The sequence below is a fragment of the Pogona vitticeps genome, chromosome 1 (assembly GCF_051106095.1).
Source record: "Pogona vitticeps strain Pit_001003342236 chromosome 1, PviZW2.1, whole genome shotgun sequence".
Lineage (NCBI taxonomy): Eukaryota > Metazoa > Chordata > Lepidosauria > Squamata > Agamidae > Pogona > Pogona vitticeps.
This window is the reverse complement of record NC_135783.1, coordinates 94,423,054-94,447,923: the sequence shown is the minus strand read 5'-3', so window position 1 is coordinate 94,447,923 and position 24,870 is coordinate 94,423,054. Positions and strand designations below refer to the sequence as shown.

Genomic DNA, 24,870 nt, shown 5'->3' with positions numbered 1-24,870 from the left:
TACAGCCATAATGACTGATAGCCCAAAACACAATTGAAAAACATGCAGAATGAACTATTAAAACAACAGAGAACACATTGGAAAAAGGTTACTGTATTTTGGGCCTAAGCAAATCCTGCTCTTTTCAACGTCTATGATTGCCCCATAAATGAGATTTTATGAAGTGCAGCTTGACTGCTAACACAACCTTCTGCCTATAGGACTTTGTTTAAAAATATCAAATCCAAGTCTCTTTGCAATTCTCCTCCATGTATGTTGATGGCATGATCCTTCAAACTGATTTTCAGCTGGCACTCCTTCTTTGTGCTACTTTGCCATCTGTTCTGAAGGACTGGGAGAAGCATCAGAAATACTAATATTTCCTGTTCTCTTAACATGATTTCCACTGGTACACTAGATGGGATAAAACCCTACATATGAACAAGGAACACAGAACGCTTTTGCTAAGATCCTAATTCCAAAGTTCATTTCCCTTATTCTTTGCATGGTACTGGCAAGAACAGGATTGTTCTCAGTTGACTTAGAAGACATAATGAATATTCAGCTTAAGATGGTTGTTGTGGGTTTTTCGGGCTCTTTGGCCATGTTCTGAAGGTTGTTCTTCCTAACGTTTCACCAGTCTCTGTGGCCAGCATCTTCAGAGGACAGCACTCTGTGCTCTGGTATAGTTTGCTTGGGAGTTGAGTATTTATGGCTGTGAGATAGGCTTTTGTCTTTTTCAGGAGATGGGTGATTAGTGTGTCTTGTTGTGCGTATATTGTTGCAATAAGGAGGAGAGATTATCTGTCACTGTGATTGATGGGTGTCATTAGCTGGTCTTTTGTGTGTAGTGATCCCCGGTCCTTGTGGCTGGGTAGAGTTCGTTGACCTTTTGGACGTATTTTTCAGAGCTGGAAGCCAAGTTTTGTTGAGTTTCAAACTTTCCTCTTGTTTGTTGAACTTCAGCTTAAGAATTTTTGGAACATGAACAGATAGTAAAGCTATCTACAGCAACAAATGACACACAGCATCCTGTGGGAGACAAACTGGCTGAGGTGGTGTGCCAGAGCAGATATACAATTTTTTTTTGTCCTGTACATCTTACTCCTGCATGCGCTGCAGAGGTCACAAAACATAGCTCTAAATATTGGCTTAAATCCTGTTGCTTACCATAATAAGTCAGAACTAGAGTAAGCCTATAGAATCAGAAGAAGTAATTTTTACACAGTGGTTAAATCCTGTTGCTTAGTGCAGTAAGTTGCACTAGAGCAACTTTTCCATATGTTTCATTGATACAAATGGGCCTACTCTAGTCACAACTAGAGTAGGCCCATTTGAATCAATGGAACTTGTAGCAGAGTTGAGTCACCAAATTCCCAATGATTCAGTGGGCCTGCTCTAGTGCAACTCACTGGACTAAGCAACAGAATTTCAGCCAATATTTAAAAATTACCTTTATTAGTTGATGCAACAAATCGTTCGTTTAGTCGTTTAGTCGTGTCTGACTCTTCGTGACCCCATGGACCAGAGCACGCCAGGCCCTCCTATCTTCCACTGCCTCCCGGAGTTGGGTCAGATTCATGTTGGTTGCTTCGGTGACACTGTCCAACCATCTCATCCTCTGTCGTCCCCTTCTCCTCTTGCCTTCACACTTTCCCAACATTAAGGTCTTTTCCAGGGAGTCCTCTCTTCTCATGAGATGGCCAAAGTATTGGAGCCTCAGCTTCAGGATCTGTCCTTCCAGGGAGCACTCAGGGTTGATTTCCTTTAGAATTGATAGGTTTGTTCTCCTTGCAGTCCAGGGGACTCTCAAGAGCCTCCTCCAGCACCACAATTCAAAGGCATCAATTCTTCGGCGGTCTGCTTTCTTTATGGTCCAGCTCTCACTTCCATACATCACTACAGGGAAAACCATAGCTTTGACTATTCAGACTTTTGTTGGCAAGGTGATATCTCTGCTTTTTAAGATGCTGTCAAGGTTTGTCATCGCTTTCCTCCCAACGAGCAGGCGTCTTTTAATTTCGTGGCTGCTGTCTCCACCTGCAGTGATTATGGAGCCCAAGAAGGTAAAATCTGTCACTGCCTCCATATCTTCCCCTTCTATTTGCCAGGACGTGATGGGGCCAGTGGCCATGATCTTAGTTTTTTTGATGTTGAGTTTAAGACCGTTTTTTGCACTCTCCTCTTTCACCCTCATTACAAGGTTCTTTAGTTCCTCCTCACTTTCTTCCATCAGAGTGGTATCATCTGCATATCTAAGGTTGTTGATATTTCTTCCGGCAATCTTAATTCCGGCTTGGGATTCCTCCAGTCCAGCCTTCCGCATGATGTATTCTGCATATAAATTAAATAAGCTGGGGGACAATATACAGCCTTGTCGTACTCCTTTCCCAATTTTGAACCAATCAGTTGTTCCATATCCAGTTCTAACTGTTGCTTCCTGTCCCACATATAGGTTTCTCAGGAGATGGATAAGGTGGTCAGGCACTCCCATTTCTTTAAGGACTTGCCATAGTTTGCTGTGGTCCACACAGTCAAAGGCTTTTGCATAATCAATGAAGCAGAAGTAGATCCTTTTCTGGAACTCTCTGGCTTTCTCCATAATCCAGGGCATGTTAGCAATTTGGTCTCGAGTTCCTCTGCCCCTTCGGAATCCTGCTTGTACTTCTGGGAGTTCTCGGTCCACATATTGCTGAAGCCTACCTTGTAGGATTTTGATATAACATATCAAATGGTAGGTGTGAAGACCAACTTCTAAAAAGGATCAATCATATAGAATTTAATTTGGCATCTATCTGGCATAATCATTAAGGGGATACCTGGGATAAATTTCTTCTTTAATCATTTTTACAATATTAAATTTTTCAACATTTTATCTTCTCACCCTGCTCTGGGATCTCTGTTTTTGAAATTACTTTCATCAAACGGTCTTTCAGATTATTTGCCCTGGCAAGAGTCCCATTAGCCTGTTGATGTGCATCTGCAACAGCTGAATCATCTGTAAAGTAAAAACAGTGAAGTGTAATGAACAATCTTTTTACTCCTGTGATGTGACAAATATAATATCAGGTCTTCTAGACTGCAGCTATGCAGTTCAATATGGATACATACAATGAAATATACATCAAGTGAGTTTTAAGTGGTATGAATTTCTTATGGTGTAGACTCATGCATGTTTATACAGGAGTAATTCCTATTAAGCTTAATAACACGTATCATTAGCAAAGCATGCTGCTGATACAACTGAAGTCTAAATTGCCTCCTGACCTCTAAATTGCCTCCTCAATGACTTTTCCCAACGGAATTTAGAATCTTCCTTAAGGATCTTCCCTTTTTTCCCCTTTCTTTTTCAGGTTGGTTATATCTACTGTACTTGGAGTGAGTAAGATTATATTTACTTTACAAACACAAAATATCATAAATATAGCAGGCATCATGCTCAACTTCTGACAGGTTAAATATGGCAATCCTTATTACTATATATAGTATTGTAGTAAAAATAGCACCAATATCCTGTACACCTTTTATGTGCTTTGGTCATAGAATAGACATTTGAGGGCTATGTTTATCTCAGGGAATGACAGGTTATAAAATGGATAAAATAATGTGTCTTTATTAGACCAGCTTCTGTTGGGCTTGAAGTATTCAAATGTTTGAATTTCAGAATTCTCAGGGGCAGTTAATGATTAATTTTCTCAAACCAATATTCTTCTTTCTCGTGATGTTCCTTCTCCACCTCACAAGAGCTACTGTAGTTTCAGAGAAGCAACTGAACCAAGAAAATGGATTATATTTACTAGCATCTGCAGTCTCTTGCTGTTCCCTTGCTTGCCTGAGAAGCTTTCTGCTTTCTTCTTTATGGTAAGTGATCTGAGTGTCAATTCCAACAATGGCCTGCAAATTCATTTCAGAAAGAAAATACAAATAAGATTTCATGAAAATAGACATTTTTAGTGCTTCAGAATGAGACCATCATTAAAACTTTGCAATGTCTTGTACACAGAATTAATGTGAGTGTGTTTCCAAATAGCTACACCTGTATTCAGTCATTCTGAAATCCGGCGTCAGCAGTATAGTTACAAGAGAGAGGCTAGCTCTACCTCTCCTTTGTCACTCCTCACATGAACAGTGAGGTATGTGATAAGGAGAAGGGTCTTGATCACATTCGCTCTACAAGTGAGCAAGAACCCAGATTTTTCAGAGTTCTTGCTTGTGTGTAGGTCCTATATATCAGTGGTCCCCAACCTTGGGCCTCCAGATGTTCTTGGACTTCAACTCCCAGAAATCCTAGCCAGCAGAAGTGGTGGTGAAGGCCTCTGGGAGTTGTAGTCCAAGGACATCTGGAGGCCCAAGGTTGGGGACCACTGCTATATATGAGCAGCAACATCTCTACTTTGGACTCCTCAATGCCTACTTGAGCAAAATGATGAGAGAGGGGTTGGGGCTAGTTTCTTCCTTGTAACCTTGTTACTGATTCTAGATTTCAGAATGGCCGGATAGCTCTTCTACTTTTACAGATTTACTACACAAAGGAGTTTGGCCGCAGAATGCCAATTGCAAGAGAATACCAACTGTTAGCTGTAGACAATGGGCTACCTGGGAGTTGGAAATTCTGATCTGTAGCAGCAAAACCAATAAAGTATCTCACAGTATCTTAAAGACCAATCAGTTTTATTTGCAAAAGGTTTCATGAATTGTAGCCTAGTTAGTTCACAATTTATTTTTTTTGCCAAATACAACTTGTTATTTTATGAGGTCCCTCAAGACCCCATGCTGTCACAAAAAATTACCTCTCCTATATAAAGAAAGAGCAAAATCAGAGGGGAAAGTTCTGCTCATGGATTGTTTGGTATTTTTTTCACATAAACAGAAATTACTTAATCACTGCAGTAAAGATTAGAACATTATTCGAAAACCAGCCTGACCAGAGCCTGTAGCCGAAATGGACAATTGTTTGGAAGTCAGCATTTATATTTTTAATGGTATGCACTTTCAACATTTCACACTGAAACATTTTCAGAAGGTGCACATTTTGTCTTATCTTGATGGCACAGGGATCATGAAGCATTGGTTCAGATAGCTATGATACTTACATCATGGACGCGCTCTGTAGTGTTTAAGGTGATGACAGATATTTTATCAGCTTCTTGAATATAATTAATAATATTTTCATGGACATTGGAAGCATTTAATGCTTTTTGTACCAATCCATTCGTATCAACACCATGCAAGGTCCTGTGATAGAAAAAAAAAAAAAGAGAGAGTAGAATATTAATAAAATGAGCTGAGTACAACTGAAAATAAGAATTATTTTAATTGCAGCGCTGCTTGTGCATTGTCTTGTTTCATTGTAAACAGAAGTCATTTCTAGTCATTGTTGCTTTTTGCTAATTGTATGGTGCCATCTGCATATCTTAGATTATTTATATTTCTTCCACCAATTCTCATTACTCAAACATCTGAATCTAGTCCAGTTTTCTATACAACATGTTCTGCACACCAATAGAACAGACAATACCGTACACTTTTGTCTGACACCTTTGTTTATGGGAAGTCATTTTACTTTTTCATATTCTGTTCTAATGGTAGCTTCTTCTCGAGGAATAAGTTACACATCAGGACAATCAAATGTTGAGGTGCATCCATTTCTTCCAGAACAATCTATTCTATAGCGTCTCATGGTCCACACAGTCAAAGGCTTTGGTGTAATATATAAAGCACAGAGTAATTCTCTTTTCGAATTCTTTTGTATATTCCAGTAGTCAATGTAGATTCACAATATGGTCTCTAGTACCTATCTGTTTTATGAATACATAAGCAAAATCTTGAGCATCACTTCATTTGCAAAATACATTAATGCAACTTGTATACACTTTTATTAACACTGGGCTCCACTGAACCAATCCGAAGTATTCTGAAGTTCCATTATTTCAGTGGGAGACATATTCTCATACTTAAACCCTGTCCCACCAAGATTAATGGGGATTTAATGTACTTTACGTATGCTGGATTCTGCCCATTTCCTGCAACTACAGAGCACAGTGTGATATCGTTAAAACTTACTGTTTTAGTTCATTTGCACGAACTTGAAGTTCCTCTGCGTACTCCATGGCCCTTTGAACTAAATCATCATCAAACCTCGAGAGGTTGGCAATTTTGTCCTGTAGCTGTATTTTCGCTCCATCTATTTCTGCAAAGAACTCAGATGCATTCTGGCCAAGCAAAAGAAATAAAGGGATGGGGGGGGGTTAGCAATTATCTTTAGCAATTATGTTTAAAAAAATGTTAACAGTAATTCAAAATTAGGTAAGATAAAGCCATAGAAAAGACCTGGGGTTCCTAGGCTTAATCCCCTTTATGCTAGTAAACCTGTGTCTGGACTGTACTACTTTAAACTCTTTGGTATTGCTAGACAGGAATTCCTCTTTTTTGCTTGTTGGTCTGTTTGTGTGTGTTTAGAAGAGCATTCAGCCACATGGGCTCACACATCTTACTTCAGAATCTAAAGTGGGAGAGTTCTAACAAAAGTTCACCTCTTAAGCAGAAATGTGGGCATGGGAGGGAGACATAATGTGGTCTGTGGACCTCAAAGCTCCTGAAGCCCTTCCCCACCCCACATATTGTTTACCAAAAGTACTGCCTTAGGCCTCTAAGGCCTGGGGGGATGTTTGTTACCTTTTAACTTAACTTTTTAGTTTCACTTTCTAATTTCTTTTTAATCACTTTTGGTCTTGGGGGGGGGGAACTTTCCCTGGGCTTAAAATTGCCTTGGGGAATGAAGTGAAATTGCTTGAGATGCCCACGAGATGGAGTGAGGGGCTTTTAATTTTTTTTTATTTTAAAGAGGAGTGTTGGGAGCAGAGAGGTGTAGCCTTCTGCGTTGCAGGGGCATGTGAGACAAACCTCAAACAAGGTTCTGCGCCTTCTTAGAATTGTGGCTATGAATGAATTATGATTAAGGGTTCAGAAGCAAGCTGCAAAATTACATTCTACCTGCACTCCTCTCCTCCACTTGCTTCCTTGTGACTTTGTCTTTAGACTAATTTTCCCCTGACAGATGTACAGTGCAAACCTATACATCAGGCGTAAGTGCTGCTGAGTCAGTGGGACTTATATATAAGCATGTGCAATGTAAACTATGATTGTTTTAAACACAATTAAGGTTTCTTCTTTGCTATTTCAGGAAAGTGTTAATGATAGCTACTGTTAATTCTGGTTATGATCTGTGAAGAATGTAAGGCTTATAACTTATTCACCTTAATTGCCTCAGTCAATTCTAAGTTGATTTGGTGTGGTACATTTAAAATATCTTCAGTCATCAGCAGAGTATTATTAATACTGTTGAACTGTTTCTCCAGTAGTTCTTGTTCTTTCTGTAAGACCAAAACAAAACATGTCACCATGCATGCATGTATGCACGCATGTGCACGTGTGTGCGCACACTCTCTCTCTCTCTCTCTCTCTCTCTCTCTCTCTCTCTCTCTCTCTCAAACTCAGCTCCTAGCCTGAAACTAACAAAATGCAGCAGTGGACACATTTTCTCTAATACATATGCAGCTGCTTTTCTAAACCAATACATGAAATAGATATATCTCATGAAATAGATATATCTCATGAAATAGATATATCTCATACAGTTTCCGAAGCATATAGAAAGGCCAATTTCAGAAGACATAAAAGACTTTGGTGAATACTTCTTCTTAGGCATTATTTCTGAACAAGGCATGGAAATAATATAATCATAGTCATCTATGTGTGTTGGCCAAGGCCGAACATATCCTGCACAGATCTCCCTGCTTATTAAGAGACATATATTACCCCATAGCCAAGCTTCTGTGCATGGTAAAAATGTACATTTATCTCTCAAAGGAAGAAAAAGAATACAAGCATAAGCTCTAAAACAAAATGCCGCTTAGTACCTCATGCACTTGGAGTTTGGCAACATTTTCCTGGTTTATAGTGTTTGTTTTTTTGAGATAATCAACAGCTTGTTCCAGGGCCTCTTGCAGGTCTGTGAGCTTGATGTTGTATTGCCCAAGATCATCCAGTATGTCAGGAATCAGAGATCTGGTTTCATTGTGTGTCCTCTGCCACTTTTCAGCTTGTCTTAACACTAAGGAAAGATGCATATGTTACCTTCTCTTTAGTCTGTGCAGTAGGTAATACTGGACTATAGGTGCCAGGTGATCAGGGCGGGGGGGGGAGTCTTTGCGAGATTCAGGGTGAGGAAATGCCTCTCTGCTCTATCCATGACTCTATGCCCAGCCCCATATGACTTCGGAAATTAAAAGAAGGGAAGGCAACATAAACCAGCTCTAGGTGGATAATAACATAACATCACTTTCTTGTTATGAAAATTAAGGTTTTTGTTTTGTTTTTACAGTGATTTTTTCAAATTTAGGGTGGTATCCTTTGTTATCACTCCATTCATGTGAGGTGTTTGCATTGCCAGAAGGAATTGCACTTGTACAGGAGGTCTAATTTGTAAGAAGAATGGTTCCTTCCTCGTGTGTTTCTGCTTTTGTGAAGTTCCTTCTGTTCACAGATTCACAACACTGGATTGTGTATCATTCCTCTTTTCTAAAATCACCTGTCAGATTAAGGTGTTCCTTCATATGGTTTGTAATAAGACAACAGAAATCTTTGTTTGTAATAAGGCAACAGGAAGACTATTTCTGCAAGTGTACCTTCTGCATAGCCTATAGCCAGTCATGGGTCCTAATGAATATGGATCTATGATGACACCTATGTTCTATTTGTTACAGTCACACTTTAAGCATCCTAGCACTGCTTTTAAAAACTGCAGTCTGTCTACTCATTTGTAAGTCATTTAAATCAACAGGACCAACTTGTTAATCTGAACTACTTGAAAAGCATCAGAACACTTGATCAATTCATGGTAAATTTTCCCCGTGTCTTCATATTTCTCTTGGGATGCTAGAAAGATGTGATCTTCTCACAGCAGAAGCACCAGCTTGAAGAAAGGCATGTGTTTTTCTCCTGCAACAGCATCATGAGATTTCAGGATCAAAACTAAGGAAGTAGCTCTTTGTGATGTCACAGAGGTGGGATCCTCTGATGTCACAGAGGCAGAGCAGGCAAGGGTTAAGAGGAAAGCAAGCAAAGCACACATTCAAACACCCTCACATGGGGCCAGTGCATCCAGAAACAAGCTGAGAACAGAGACAGAAGCCCAGGCTTTAAAGACACCTTTGACAGAAAAATAAGATTTTCATATCCTCAAGTGATGTTTGCTCTAAGATTTGTCTCCATGTCTGGAGAAGAGTAAGAATTATCTTAGGTTTCATCTAGCTGCATGAAATCTGGCCATCTTACTGCTCATTTAAATGGCCTGCATTTTTACACAAAGATTTTTTCATGTTTAAATAAGAACATGGAATATTTAAACTAAAGAAATAATGCAGTGCTATTTTTGAGTTAACTGATCCCCTCAGTGGCACCAATAATGAGCTGGCATGCATTTTACAGTGTACGATGGTGTATTTGTGCCTTAAACTTCCTGTTGTATCTTGGCAACAAGAGGAGAACTCACAGTCTTGTGCTGCTTCTAACTCATCGCTTGCAAGTTGGGTCTGAATAGTGAATGGCTTGCGAAGTCTGATGTCCTTCAGCATCTCTTCTGCTACCATGAGCTTCTGAATAATATCTTCAGGCCTGAGGTCATGCTCAGCACCATAGTATTCAACCTTGGTGCTGATTTCTGTGAACAAAACAATCACAGGCAGATGGAATAACAATAAGAGAATCAGGGATGGCTGGCAGGCACTGAGTAGGTTGTTTGCCCAACACTTATTTTTAATGCCCGGTGTACTGGTACCCAATGTCCTCAAGGTCCTAAATGTTCATTCAGGACACCTAATATTTCGGTCCTATTTCAGTCCCTTTTTATTGCCAGCACTATAGCAGCAGCCTTGTAATGCCACCATAATTGTTTCCACTTTAAATGACTTAGTGGCAACAATTCATGTGCCATAAATATTAACAGACATTGGAGGATATTTATAGTGTGCTGTTAATTTAAAAAAACCCTACTAAAAGTTATGAAGTTAGTAATGACCACCTAAACATACATCACTTACATGACTTGTCTGTCTCTTGTGTACGTGGTTACGCTAATGGTCATATGAATATGTCCATGCTTTTCCTATTGATTAATCTGATTAAATGGCAGTGTTATAGGATAGCAGGCAGATTACTCATTCAGCATTCACTGAGTTGATTCCAAATCGTGGAACGTTTCTTTCAGAGGGTTCTTATTTCTTTTTCATAAAACAATTTTGTTCATCAATTACTATTATACTGTCAATCCATTCAAAAAAGACTGGAGCTACTTCTATTGTTGTTTTGTTAATGACAGAACAAATAATGACAGGATTGACTGATTTTTCTTGCTTTGCCTTCAGCCTCACAGAGAGATAGATGAGCCTTGACAACTCTATGAGCAGCCTTTATATTTATTTAAGGTTTCAGTATTTCACTTATATTGCAGTCCACGTATCTGCCCAGATACCAGTTACACTCAATTCAATGGAGCTTTTCTCTCAGGAAAGGTACGGTATATAGGACTGCAGACTCAGGGTGCAATCAGATAGGCATTTAGCCCACTGTTTGGTCCACTTTGGGGATAGGTTGGTTTTCTCCTTGTTTGGGTGATAACGTGACATAATCAATGGAGCAAACAAAGTTGTCCCCAGTGTTCCTACTATACCTTTCTGAGTCCCTGTTTGGGGCTTCTGCTTTTTTGGTGTTGGTAGGATCACTCTGGTTTGGTCCATTTCCAGCTTGTGTGATTGCTGGAATGGACTGAAGGTGAGCCCTCTTACTGTCATGGCTTCTTCTGGAATTTCTGATACTATGAAATGGCTGAGTAAGTGAACCACTTTAGGATATTGGCAAATTGAGCACTTTCTCTGCTCCTTAGTGGAGGAGCAGAGGATTTTTTAAAAAAAATTAGACTGCAGTAGACCATTACTAATGTGCTATATCAGTTATTAAAAAAATTAAAACTTTTTTGTTGCCTTGTCTAAAGGGCTGGTTGATGGATCATTCCATGGATACAGCTGAGATATACATAAATGGCTTACATACTAGTAAAAAACTTGAACTGTAGAGCTTGGACGTTTCCAGTTTCAGAGTGCTATTATAACTAGCCAGGATAGTCAATGGCCAACAGAGCCAATAGGAGGTCAGCTGAAGCTACTCTGAATATAAAGCTTTCCCAGCCTACAGGTGCTGGAAATCGCTTAGTACTACCATCACTGTGGCCTGACCTTGTGCCAGCATGGTGGATGTGCCTCTAAGTTGGTGGAAGGTTTGAACTAGAATAACTTGGATCCTCCCTCAGCCTATACCATTTCCATGTATGTTTCGGCTCTTCTGCTGACCGATCTAATGCATCAAAACAGTTCTGTTGGCAGATCCCTCTGCTGGCAGATTTCTGATATCATCTGGTAAAAACGGATTCTGCTGGCACAAGGACATTTTTGCAGTGTCCTCTATAGCTGGTACACCTTTGATTTAGGATTACACTGTTATATTTTACATTTGTATAGATTATACTGTATGTCTGCTATTATTACTTTTTTCCATAGTGGTTTACTGGTCTTTACGTGCATTCAGATGAGTGCATTCAGTTTTACCTTGGATGTGATCTATCATATTTCCAAGTGCCCGTACAAGGACAGAAGCTCGGTCAGTGATCTCCATGGTTTCCTTCTGTACCAGTAAGCCTTTACTTGATACTTGATATCTCTATGAATAAATCATGTGAAAATCATGTTAGTTTTTTTCTCTTTATCAAAAACACAACTCTGTGTTTCTCATGTCATTATACTGTGTTTCCCCGAAAATAAGATAGGGTCTTATATTAATTTTTGCTCAATAAATAAATAAATAAATAAAAAATTTTATTAAAAAAAGTGCATCAGAGGATTTTTTTCATGTACAACACTTTACATTTATTCAAATACAGTCATGTCATCTTCTTCTGGTTGTTGCACAATGATGGAAGGCGGGGTTTCACTTAACTGGGGCTTATTTTCAGGTTAGGTCTTATTTTCAGGAAAACAGGGTATACATTAATAAGCAGTTCTCCTTACAATATCTTGCATGGATCAGACTCTTCACCAGACCATCTGAAGGTGACAGTGAGCAAAACCGTATTAGACCAACCAACCAACCACTGCTGGAAGAGGTGGCCTCAGAGGGAACCTTCTGTCACTTTCCACATCCTACTGCAAGTGTGAAACTATCAGTTTAAATCAGGACACATGTGTAATCAAGCTTCTTAGTTAATTAGTGGTGTCAGTAATGCCACAGTCACTCCCCTGTGTACCTGCTTGGATGTATAGGTAGTTTTGTTTCACTTTACTGTAGTGTGTTTGACAAAGTGGATTAATCTATGAAAACTCACATTGAAATATAAAGGTTAGACTTTAAGGCACCATTACTTTGTTTGTGTTTTGTTTTTTAGTCTGTTTTGGTTTTGCCTGACTTTTCCAAAAGTACATTTTTCCCTGCTGAAACACCAGGTGGCGCTTGAAGGCGGATGGGGAAAAAAGGGTCTTCTAATCTAAACTGCTCTTCAAGCAATGAGAATGGAGTTTGATCCCTCTTGTTCTATTCCATTACTCCAACACATGTTTTCACTGGAGAAGATGAAAATAATGCATACAGTTACCTACAATTTTTCTCACATCAGTGCTGTGTCTGGGTACTTGTGAGCTAGACCTTTTAATTTCCAGATATTGTCTAATAAGAACATACTCTTCCTTTTTAAAAAAGCTATTCTTTTGATAGAGGAGACTTTTATACAGTACTCTGGATGAGTATGCTTTCTGAAGAGAAATTGAGTAGAATAGCATACCAGGTGGTGGTGGTGAATCGATATATATTATCCTAGCCTTATGTGTTAAGGAATCACTATAAAGAGAAATGGAAAGTGAAATGTGTTTTTCCAATGTGTTAACAGCACTCAGTATAGAAATACTTGCCACTGCACAACGAAACAAGAGTCAAACCAGACAATGTGAAAAATGCATGATTGCATTTTTGTGTGTGTTGATTTTTCAAGTAGCAGGGGCACAGGGGAGAAGGAATTCTGTCATCAGGATCTGGGCAATGGCTTGTGAGGACTTGAAAAAAACGATATGTGTAGTGGTACCAATGGAATCCACTCAACTATTATCACCACCGGAACCCCCAGGAATTCTAGACGTAATAACATGATGGCAATATCTCTTAAAACTGTGGTTTTGAGGAATTGATTAAATCTCTCTTCTTGTGCATTATGGTCTAAACCCTGATTAGTTCCTCCATGTACATGTTCTTGTCCTATGTGATGGAGATAAAAAAATATGTTGATGATGTTCACCGTTCTTTAATTATAAATGGTAAAGAATTATATTAACATCTGCCATATTGATAGGCTGTTACAATTTAAAAGTGAATTGTATGTTATTTATTATTTATTTAATTTATACCCCGCCCATTTAGACTGAAGTCTACTCTGGGTGGCTAACAGCAGTCCAAATAATAACAGTATAAAATAAAACAACAGCATTAATACAATTCAAGAAGGTAAGAAATAAATTAGGTAATGACAGGAGGGAAGGCCTGCCTTAAGAGACAGGTCTTGAGTTTGCTCCCAGTGAGGGAGCTAGACAAATTTCTGAGGGTAGACTGTTCCAGAGGTGAGGGGCCACTGCTGAGAAGGCCTGATTTCTTGTTCTTTCTCTCTGGGCCTCCCTCGGCCACCCATCCCGGCTAAAGCGAGTGATTCGGGTAGATCTAGGTGGGAGAAGGTGTTCCGCTAGATATTGAGGTCCTAAACTGTTTAGGGCTTTATATGTCATCATTAATACTTTTAAATCAATGCGGAAACGAGACTCCATGGAGCCGATACACTCTGCTGAAGCTGTACTGAGGACGGTCCTCCAAGAACGATCGGAGCCAGACAAGTGCCAGACCACCAATCCCTAGCTCAGAGAGCCTCACCAGAAGGATACCATGGTCGACAGTATCAAAGGCGACTGAGATATCGAGAAGGACCAACAGAGATATTTTGCCCCGTCAGCCTACCTCAGCAGGTCATCAAACAGGGTGACCAATGCAGTTTCCATACCATGGCATGGCCTGAAGCCTGACTGAAATGAATCCAGGGGTTGGTTTCATCCAAAAGGGCCTGGAGCTGGTCAGCCAGCACCCTCTTTACCACTTTGCCAAGGAAAGAAACATTGTTGATGGGTCTATAATTGCCAATGTTGTCTGCCACCAAACTTAGTTTCTTCCTAATGGGCCTAATGAGTGTCTCCCTCCTGGAGAGACCTATTAGTTATTGCAGTGGCCCATTCAGTTGTTATAGGCCTGGCTGCTTTGATTAGCCAGGCTGGGCAAGGGTCAAGGGAGGAGGTGGCAGCACGACAGCAATTAAGCACCTTGTCCACCATGTCTGGCGTCACGGTCTGAAACAGATTAAGTCTCATTGGCCAAGGCAGAGCACTGGACATCTCTGCTTGATCTACTGTATTCAAAAGAGGAGAAAGATCTTGGCAGATGGCCTCCACTGTAGATTTAAAAATTGCTGCAATTTGTTCAGTTGAAATACTAGTGGGAGGCCTATCACTGAGAGCAATTTCGGATAGATCGCAGAAAAGTTCTGCCTGCTGATTTGAAGCTTTGCTTATCCGGACAGCGAAGTAAGCTCAACTGGCAGCCCTCACCCTGGTAAGGTAAAGTATAGTCGTGATCTTGACAGCTTTCTGATTATAATCCATCAGGTTTTGTCTTCAGTTGCACTTTAGCCTTCTCCTGTTCTGCTTCATAGCTCGCAGCTGGTGGTTAAACCAGGGTGCTGAACGAGCTCTGCAATGTAGAGGGCATTTAGGAGAGATCGTGTAAACAGCTCTGGTAATGGCGGCAAGCCAGCCATCAACCAGAGTCTCGACAGCAGTGCCAGTCAGATCAGCTGGAATCCCTCTCATGGAATCCTGGAATCCTACAGGATCCGGTAACCTTCAAGAGTGGACCATTAAAATAAGTCCTTGCTCCCTGCAGGGAGGGAGAGGCATTGAGAGGTTGCATTTGACTAGGTGGTGATCCAACCATGACAAGGGGACTGACACAAGGTCAGTCACCACCAGAGCATGCTCACTCCACTCGGGGGGAAACACCAAGCCTAACGTGTGACTGCCCATGTGGGTGGGGCCATTGACATGTTGGAACGTGTCCAAGGAAGCCATGGTTTCAAAGAACTCAAGAGCCAGACCAGAAACGTCCGCTTCTGCATGGATGTTGAAATCACCCAAGACCAGAAGACTTGAAGATTCCAACAGTCCTGTGGAGACTAAGTCTGCTAGCTCCGGTAAGGAAATGGCTGGGTCACGGAGAGCGTGGTAACCCAGCACGATCCCAATACCATCCCTGGCCCCAATCGACACATGTAGGGCTTCAAGGGCATCACCATCGCAGAGTGCCTAACAACCTCTAGAGTGTTTTTATAGACAACAGCTACTCCCCCTCACCCCTCCAGTCTAACCTGGTGTTGGACTGCATAACCTGGAGGGCAGGCAAGAGTCAACGGAATACCCCCTTCCCCGCCCATCCAAGTTTTGGTTATGCATGCCAGGTCTGCATCCTCCTCCAGGTCTTGAATAATGTGGGATTTGCTGGATACAGACCTGGCGTTCAGCAACACCAGATTTAGAGTGGAGGGACGGCTGGTCTGACTACCTCGAGTTTGATGGTTGGTCACAGTGCCAGAACAGTAGCAATTAACAGTAGAATTAATGCAATTTGTGGAGGTAGTTCCACTTCACTGTAAGATAAATAGGCCAGAGAAGTTCCTTCTGTGATTATGAGAAGACATTCAGAATAAATATTTTCCAGGAAACAGCTGTATTAGTCTTTTGTAGCAAAAACAACAAAGAATCTTGTGGCAATGTTAAAGACTAACACTATGCTTTTGTAAACATACACCACCAGTAAGAGACTTCTTATGTGCACATGTGACAGTTTGCTTGATTATAAGAAGGAATACTTTTTGAAAGTTCATTACAATTTTAATTTAAAAATTACATCCTTACTGCCTTTGGAATTTTCATGAATGTCTTTCTTGTCTCTGTCCTTGTTCACAGAAGGATCTTGAGACATATTATTTACTAATCTAAGCCTTCTCTTATTAAAGTGGCATCAAACCACAGAACTCATCACATTTTGCTATTTTAATACTTTTGTAGAATCAGTTTATTGAGTCTGAGCAAACATTCTTAGCCTATGCAGCTAAAGATTAACTGATTTATAGCCCACTTTTCTGCATGCCAACTCAGGTATTGCTCATTGGCGCTTCCAGGTGGATTAAACATGAAGAAATAGAAATATTTATATGCGCATACACCTGATTTCATTTGTTAAGATGTTTAATGGCTCAAAACTGAGAGTATACCTTCAGTTTTACTATGGATTTTCTTCTTCTATCCAGTAGAATTAAAATAACCTGAAGTAAGATACAAGGCACACAGTCTGCTTTGGAGCCATTTTTGGACTTTAACAGACTGTCCATAGAACAGATAATGTCAACACTCATTAAAATGAATAGTTAAGAACTACTGAAATCACTAACAAAACAAGCATGTAGTTTCCTAGCAGCTGCAGTGAATAATGCCACAATGTTGGTAACATAGGGTTGATTGTCTTCCAATAATTGCATAACTATATCCTGTGTATTTTTATCTGAGTAACAGTCAGTTTCTCTGCTACAATTAAGCAGAAAGCTTCACCAGAAACCTGTATTCCCCAAATCCCAAGAAGCTGCAAAGATAGGAAACTTTACAGAAAAACAGTGAACTGTTAGTGAGTCCTTATTGAGTTTCTCAAGGCATAGGGGTCAATATACTGATCTCTTTTGATGGATCAGTTACAGTTTCCTAGCTTGTTCTGACATTTCTTTTACCCAACCATATTCCTCAACTGCTCTCGACAGTGGTTTGGAAATACTACCATCTTGTATTTCATTCAGCTCATGCTTATTGACCATATGAACAGAACTCTAAACTGGATTTAATAACTTTTATTCTAAGGCCATTCTCAATTCCCTAGAGTAGTGGCTTGTCCACTAGGTGGGCAGGGTATAAATTTAAATAAAATAAAATATTTTTTATGTAACAGAAGCTACTAGAAACACAGTTTTTTCTTGTGCTGTCCAGAGAAGCCCAGAACACATGGAATTTGTAAAACATTTCTTTCCCAAGGAAATGTAGTCTCTCTCAAAACTGGGGCCATTGGTAGTGCAGGCTGGCAAAAGCCATTCTATAGTCTCCTTCTTTGTGGCTGAGCATCTCAGGTGTTCTCTAAGAAGGCTAGTGCTACTGTGGCTTTTACATCATAAAAAATCACACCACTCAAAACTGAGCCTTATGTGACCTGCAAAATATGCTTCGTCAGGTCATATCTACCAGAAATTATTAAATATCTGCTACTGACTGGGTAAGGTATTAATGATAACAACTGTGTCAACAGAGAGCCTGAATGCCAAAGAGAGGCCCCCATGCATCAGATACTTGAGAAGCCATTTGTTAAACAGTGAGCATGAAGAAGACTTTGAAGTATCTCTAATCATGCTAATGAAAATGTTATGAAAGCTTTCATGACCAATCATTACTGCTTGCAATGACTAAAAGAGAACAGTTGGATTGCTTTCAACTTGATTAGTGTAATCAGTGGAAAGGAGAAATTGAAGTAGGCATGCTGTATTTGTATTATGGGAAAAATGTTGTATCAAAGAAATAATACATGAGCAAAGAAGACTCAAAAGAAGTCCTTAGATTGAGTCAGATGCATTCCTAGTTAGCTGGCTGTGGCTATCCAGAGTCTCTTTCCTTCCAACTGCCATCTCAACCTTTTAAAGTTTATTCTAAAGTTACATATATTATGAAGTTTTTACAATCCTACGTACATGCTGCCTGAAGAAGCTGTGGGTGGGAGGAAACTTTCCAGCCTGGGGTGACCATCAAGCTAGCCAGAACTAACCAATTGATTCTCTCCTACCTCTGAATTAAAAGAGAGTTCCACTTCTCTGCTCTGAATCTCTTTCCCTCTCTTTAGTCTGTTGAAGGCAGCCATGTTTGTTAGTTTGCTGTTGATTTGTTTGCAATGGTAACAAGTTGTTGTTTAGGACTACAACAGCCAAAACCTTTGAGAGCTGCAGGTCAAAGAAGTTACTTTTCAATGCTCCAGGATGATTTAAAATCATTGATATAAACCCCACATGTCTGGCTGGCTTTAAATGATTTCAAACGATTCCAAGCTAGCCGGCAGAAAAACCTCTGCCTCAAATTCATATGTGACTATATTTACTTAAAACTTAGCACAGAGATTTTCCTCTTTCTTAGTCACAGTTGATACTTTTCAAGTCAGTTAGCCATCAAATACTGTCCTAAAATGAAGTTAACTATTACGGATTATATTTTTAGTACATGCAGCAACCAAAGTTTTTCGGATAACTTAGACGTTGGAAGCATCAGATATGAAATCACAATAAAATAGCACATGATAAAATCAACAGCAGGGCATAAATACAGTTTAGCATGGACTAAAACCACAGTTGAAGAGGAAGTAGAATAGTGCAAGAGACTAAAGCCACTGAAACTGCCCTTAAAACAGGAACAGGTAACATAGGGCACCCATGGGAATTTTTCCAAATACTCCAAGCACCCCTGGGAGGCCCCTAGCTGCCAATACCACATTGTTATTCAACTTTTTTGGGAGGGATTGAAGAGTCCCCTTGTTCCTGTTAGTGAGCATTGCGGCCAGTTTAGCCATGTTTTCATGCCCCGCTGCACTACTGACTCCCACATACTCCCTTTTAAAAACATAATTATTATCATCTTGGACTTGCAGAGCTGGAAGGGACCCTATGGATGATCCAGTCCAACACCTCTTAAGAGAGGCCCACAGTGGGAAATCGAACCTCCAATCTATGGTCAGATATCTAAAGCACTGAGCCATCCAGAAGTTTATTTTTACGATTAATTTGGACATGCAAGGTTTTTTTTGAGTAAAACAAAACTTTTATAACCAAACCTACTTTTCAAATAAACAAAAGCCCATTGTAGTTATAGCAGCAGCAGCAACAATAAAATGAAACATGCAAATTAGCTTCTTTGGCCACCCCATCCCTCTGAGGAATGGAGCCCTTTGGCTGATGGAAAAATCAAAAAATCGTTGGTCCCACTGAGATCACTTATCTCTATCTTAAAGTGTCTTGGAAAATAAAAGCCATAATTTAGGTGTCAGATGAACCCCTCTGTGGACAGCATTTCATCAACAGGGTACCACTACAGGAAGAGAATCTCTCATAACTACCTGCCTAGCTTCACCTGGCTGGGGCACCTAGAGGAAGGCTTGCATGATGATCATATGGTTCAAGTAAATAATCTAAGTAGGTACAACTTTTCACATAAGTCTATACCGGTAACACTAAGCCATCTTTCTGTCCAGATTATCAAATTTAATACCAGGACTTTTTGGAAAAGGAATGAAATGAAGAAGGCAAATGACAGACCCACCTTTTCATCGAGTGTGTTGATGTCTTTGAGAAGACCAGTCATTTCACTTGTGGCATTATCCACCTGGGTCTTCATCAGTACAGAATGGTTATCTTTCTCTGACAATTTTGCCTGTATGTAAAATAGTTTTGGAAAGGTCAGTGGTTTTTGTTTTGTTTTGTTCCGCTTCTTTAAACCAAGCATCTCCATCAAGTGCACTTGCAAACGAACTTTCTTAAAAATCCCAATTTTAATGAGCAATCCTCATAAGAATACCGGATTTACTGAAAGAACCCTTGCAGGGCAGCTGGAGCAACTACTGCAATGAGGTAGGAGTTACAAGTTCCAAATCATCACTGGGATGCTTATTTAGTGGTTCAATAAACATTTCAATGGGAGAAGATTGTAGAGATTCCCAGGGAATCTATCCTATTGTCTTAAGAGAAGCCTCACATTCCTGGCCTAGCCTTGTTTTTTTTTCCTTTTCATACTACACATGCCACTCTGCATACCTCTTTGTACAACCCCCGTAAAAATGAAAATGGTCATGGCACCTGCCAGAGTTTGCTGATGCACTATATAGAGAATCAACAAGCATGATAATGCAAACAGCTTTCTCTTCAGGCCAGTTACACACAACCTAGTTGCCAAGCAGAAACAGCATGCTAGGATGAGAAGGATGGTGTGAACTGTCAACCCACATCTGCAGCTACTATGCCATTTAAGATGAACTTTTGCATTTAACAGAAGCCATTTCTCCTACATTTACATGGAGTCCTGCTCCTTCACAACTGTGATGGAACCATAGCCAATTTGGCCTGGTAACAAGAAATAAGATGATTGGCTGGGGGAATGCAGGAGATGAGCCTATCCAAGAGAGCCTGCAGGAGGTGGAGCTAAAAGAGCTGGAGAGAAGAGAGAGAAGTTAGTTTGTATTTGGAGAGGGAGGATGTATTTCAGCAGTGGGATGTAACTTAAGAAGAACTTACGTTGAACTCTGTTTACTTTACCAGTTGATACATTGTAATAAAAGACATCTTTTTTTTTCATTTTAAACCACTTAAGTTCATATTTTGATAACTGAAGACAAGCCTTTTTTAAAGGAAGGACATTTGAGAAGTGGCAAGCCTGGGTATAGGCTGGTCACACCAACAAATCCACATTAATCATTTATTTTAAAATATTTAGTCTGAATCTTATTTCAAAAGCAGGCCTGGCCCTACCATGAGGCAGAGTGTGAGATGGTTGCCTCAAGGTGGTAGAACATCTAGGAGGGGCCCTGCTTTTCTCAGGAGCTATCACTGCTACACATAACTCTCCGGAGCCATCTATTTTTTCTATCCCTGGCTCTGAGATGGGCAGTTTCACTTCCAGGCAATGATTCAGGGTCATGGTAGCCTCCATAAAATAAAACCGAAAATAGAAATACATTTAGGTGTCCTTGAATACAGAAATGCTGAGTGACCTTCCCATTGGTTTAATGTAGATGTTAGGCAATATGATAAACAAGATGGAACACTCAGATATGTGTGTATAAGTTGCGAATGTCATACTCTTAAATGTCTCTCTCTCTAGTACTCCTGGTAGAACTGAAGTCCCATCCGTGCTAGAAGGTTAAGAACAGACTACAATCTATGACACTGAAAGCCATTAAGAGGTCTGGCAGAATTAGTACAGGTCATCCACTAAGATGACCATGGCCATCTTGGTTCCAAAATTAAACCTAAACATTGGTCTGAAATACATCTAAATAATCTGTTTCATTAAGAAGCATCTATAACCAAGAAGTCAGTGGCATTTCCTCCTATTTTACCTCTAAGAAATCAAACATGGTTTCCCCTAATCTCCTCTTTGTCTCTGATTATAATGACTCAGGGGAGTGTGTTAGGCTATAAGAGAAGGGTCAACCTAAAGTCATCAACTAAGCATTAGGAATATGACATTTTGATTTTTGGGGGGCTCCAACCCCTAGAATTCTCCAAGAATTTCTGCAGCAGATTTCCCATAGAACCACACAGACACACCGCTCACCTGGTAAAAAGCCTAGTTCCAGCTTAGTTTCCTGTTTAAAAAGGAAGCTACCTTGGTGCTACCTATGACTTTACGACCTACCTACCTAGGGCTTTCTGGGAGGTGAAGTCTCACTGCTCATTAAACACTAGGCTACAGAGTGTTCAAGTTGTCTTTCTTCCAGGTGAACAAAATATAGGGGTATGTCTGTGGGGCTGGATCTCTCTGAATTCTGCTTGGGAAATCCTTGGAGAATTCCAGGAGTTTAAAAAATTCAAATGGCATATTTCTAGTAAGTATAGTGGGAGAATGGGGATTAGAAACCTCCTTGAACTTCGTGCAACACAATCCACTCTCTACATTCTGTTAGCCAGCTCATTCACGTTATGGCCATTATTTGATTCTCACACCAATTTGTTACTCCAATTTTGTGACTGAGAGCTGAATGTATGAGATGACTGTCCTCAAAAGCAGTGTATCTGCTGTCGTATGGGTTGATGTGGCTGTTCTGTTTTTGCTCGCAGATGGCACACGTACACATGTAAGACATAATTTAATGTTATGACCACTGCAATAATAAATATGCATGTGTGAACTAGGCCTCAGGTACCTTGCAGTCTATAACCATGGCCTCTACCCATATGATATCCTTTAATTGCCCCCCCCCCGAGAGAATAGTAGTTTGGAGATGAGAGAATTTAAAGTGGGAACATGCCCATTCTCTTTTCTAATCTCTTCTGGTGTTGCCTTTCCTTGACTGCTTTTAATTTCTCCTTCCCTATTATTACTTTGCCTCTGAATAGCAGGCTCTCCCTTTTACCGTGTATTAATGCTGAAGGAAGAGCAGGAGCTTCACTGATACCTTGAGGATGAACGTGGTGGAGTTGAGGTCGTGCAAGTGTCTATGGGCTGCAACGCCAGTGGAGATGCTGAGCAGAGTTGCTTTGCTTTCCTCAATGGTCTGAACTGTCAAGCTGATATCATCAGTCAAATCCCAAATGCATTTGTCACAGCCTGGTAACAATATAAAAACAAGGGGATTGCGTTCTTCTTGGAATCTTGCAAAACACACCCTTTTCTGCTTTTCAGGTCTCTCCTAATTTCCCAGTTGTGAAAGTAAGTTTTAAATTGTCAGCAAACATGCCAGGAATTTAGAATAAGACATCAAAACTCACAACGTTTTCTAGGTCTCCCAGTTTCTGCTCTTAAAATTAGGATTAAAAGACAGAACTGATCACAGCCAGCTTGTTGTCCAATTACTGAGAAGTGGAAGACTCTGCAGCTGGGAGACTCATGGTAAAATAAGTGCAAACAGACGTTCCTTGCATGTCGCATTCAGTATGGCAAGGCTGAGGACCTACAAAGTCCTAGTAGGTCTCTGATGCACAAGGATGTCAGCGATGGGATCTTCTTGATGCTGCCTTGTTATCCTGCGACCCAAACACAATAGGCTGGTTCTGGCCTGCTAAGACTTTCCTCATTCCAGAAACACCAGCCCTGAAATGAACTATCGTATGATCATAGGGTGAAACTATGTGGACCATTGACTCCATGTCATGCATTGCAGACAAAGATTCTGGGTCATGTTTTGACAGCAGGCTCTGTTACACCTGCTGTTCAGCTATTGGAGTTGCTGTCTAATTACATATGCAATTTCTCTTTAAAAAAAAACAGAATGAAAACAAGCACAGAATCATACTATAAACCTCTATCCATGACCTCAAACATAAAGGTGTTCTTGTAAAGGAGAAAGGAGTGCATTAAATACATCATATAACTGCCATTCTTACTGATAACCGGGCAGTCAGTGACTGGAGGAGGTATAGGAGGTTCAGCTAAGCATTGCCCTGTTCGGCGGTCACACAGGCCTCCTCCACAGTTGCATGCTAGGGAAAGAAAAAGAGACATTTGTGTCAATCACTTAAAATAACAAACCTGAAATAAAATGTCTGCATGATTATTTTAAATGTATGTAGAATTCATCCTATTCAACTCTCTTGTTTTCTTACTCTTCCCCCCCCACCCACACACCCCGGCCAACCCTATTCTGAAAGTTCCCTTTGCTTTACTTAACCTTATCTTGTGTTTCCTTTTCTTGGTCATCTACTGATGTTAGACTTTTTCTTCAGCCATTTTATTTCTAAGGCATCTGTTGTCCCATTTCCTAGAACTTTTTTCAAGTCCTCAGTCTGCCTAACAAAATGGCCCCATGTGAGCCTTTAATCTCAGTCGAAGATGACCTCTCTTCCTTTCTAGAATCTGGACAATAAATTATCTGGCACCATTGTACACTGAGGACTGTAAATGTTTATGAATATTCCATGATGTCATAGCAAGTCTGTGTATGCAAACAGCTGGAGTTCAGGCTATTGAAAAGACCAAATCTCCTCATAAGAGGTCTGATGAGCATTAACATCATTAGGGGAGGAGCCCCATTTTGGTCTCAGGACATTTGTTTGGTTCCCTCCTTGCTATCTTTCCACTAGCAAAGAAACCATTCCTTTTAAAGTCACCATTTGGCATTTAAATTTGGATACTTGCGATGGCAAGTGGTTGTTGCTGTACTGTACTTTTATATGTTTAAATCATTTTTGTTCAATCATTTTAATTGATTTATTATTTTTACATGCTTGTTCTTAAATGTTGTAAACCCCCGAGTCCCTTACACACAGACATACATTGCAAAGTTTGAGTTTACTCTTCAGCAGGCTAGATGATATACAAAAAATTATGGGGCGGTGGTGGTGGGAAGAAGTAAAGAAATCTATAATTTCCATAAAAGGTAAAGGTAAAGGTTGCCCCTGACATTTAGTCCAGTTGTGTCCGACTCTAGGGCGCAGTGCTCATCCCCGTTTCCAAGCCATAGTGCGAGCGTTTTTTCTGAATACAATTTCCGTGGTCATGTGGCCAGCATGACTAGACACAGAACACCGTTACCTTCCCACCAAGGTGGTACCTAAGTATCTACTCACATTTACATGCTTTCGAACTGCTAGGTTGGCAAGGAGCTGGGACAAGTGATGGGAGCTCACTCCATTACATGGATTCGATCTTACAACTGCTGGTCTTCTGACCCTGCAGCACAGAGGCTTCTGTGGTTTAACCCACAGTGCCACCACGTCCCCCATAATTTCCATAGTGAGTCTCTATTTCTGGGACAACAAAACTAGCTATGGTTCAAAGTTGTGCTTCTTTCCTCCTGCAGGTGGGCAAAAGAACAGAAACTGGATTTCACTACTCTTCCACCTGAAAATGTTCACTCCTGTAATAGTATTCTGGATTTTGCTCAAAGTCCCCCTCTCCCGGCAACATGTTTAAC

At 40.3% G+C, this 24,870-nt stretch overlaps 1 protein-coding gene across 1 annotated transcript in view; it reads right to left on the bottom strand.

Annotated features, from left to right (window-relative positions):
• Positions 1-24,870, bottom strand: part of LAMA4 (laminin subunit alpha 4) — a 117,579-nt gene that overhangs the window by 44,965 nt on the left and 47,744 nt on the right. Inside the window, exons 6-16 of the mRNA XM_020805347.3 lie at positions 23,342-23,437; positions 22,414-22,565; positions 19,563-19,673; positions 11,640-11,751; positions 9,533-9,700; positions 7,899-8,092; positions 7,236-7,352; positions 6,043-6,191; positions 5,073-5,214; positions 3,777-3,873; positions 2,864-2,977 (exon numbers count right to left, since the gene is read on the bottom strand). Coding sequence (XP_020661006.3) covers positions 2,864-2,977; positions 3,777-3,873; positions 5,073-5,214; positions 6,043-6,191; positions 7,236-7,352; positions 7,899-8,092; positions 9,533-9,700; positions 11,640-11,751; positions 19,563-19,673; positions 22,414-22,565; positions 23,342-23,437 — 1,452 coding nt within the window. The remainder of the gene's footprint in view (positions 1-2,863; positions 2,978-3,776; positions 3,874-5,072; positions 5,215-6,042; positions 6,192-7,235; positions 7,353-7,898; positions 8,093-9,532; positions 9,701-11,639; positions 11,752-19,562; positions 19,674-22,413; positions 22,566-23,341; positions 23,438-24,870) is intronic.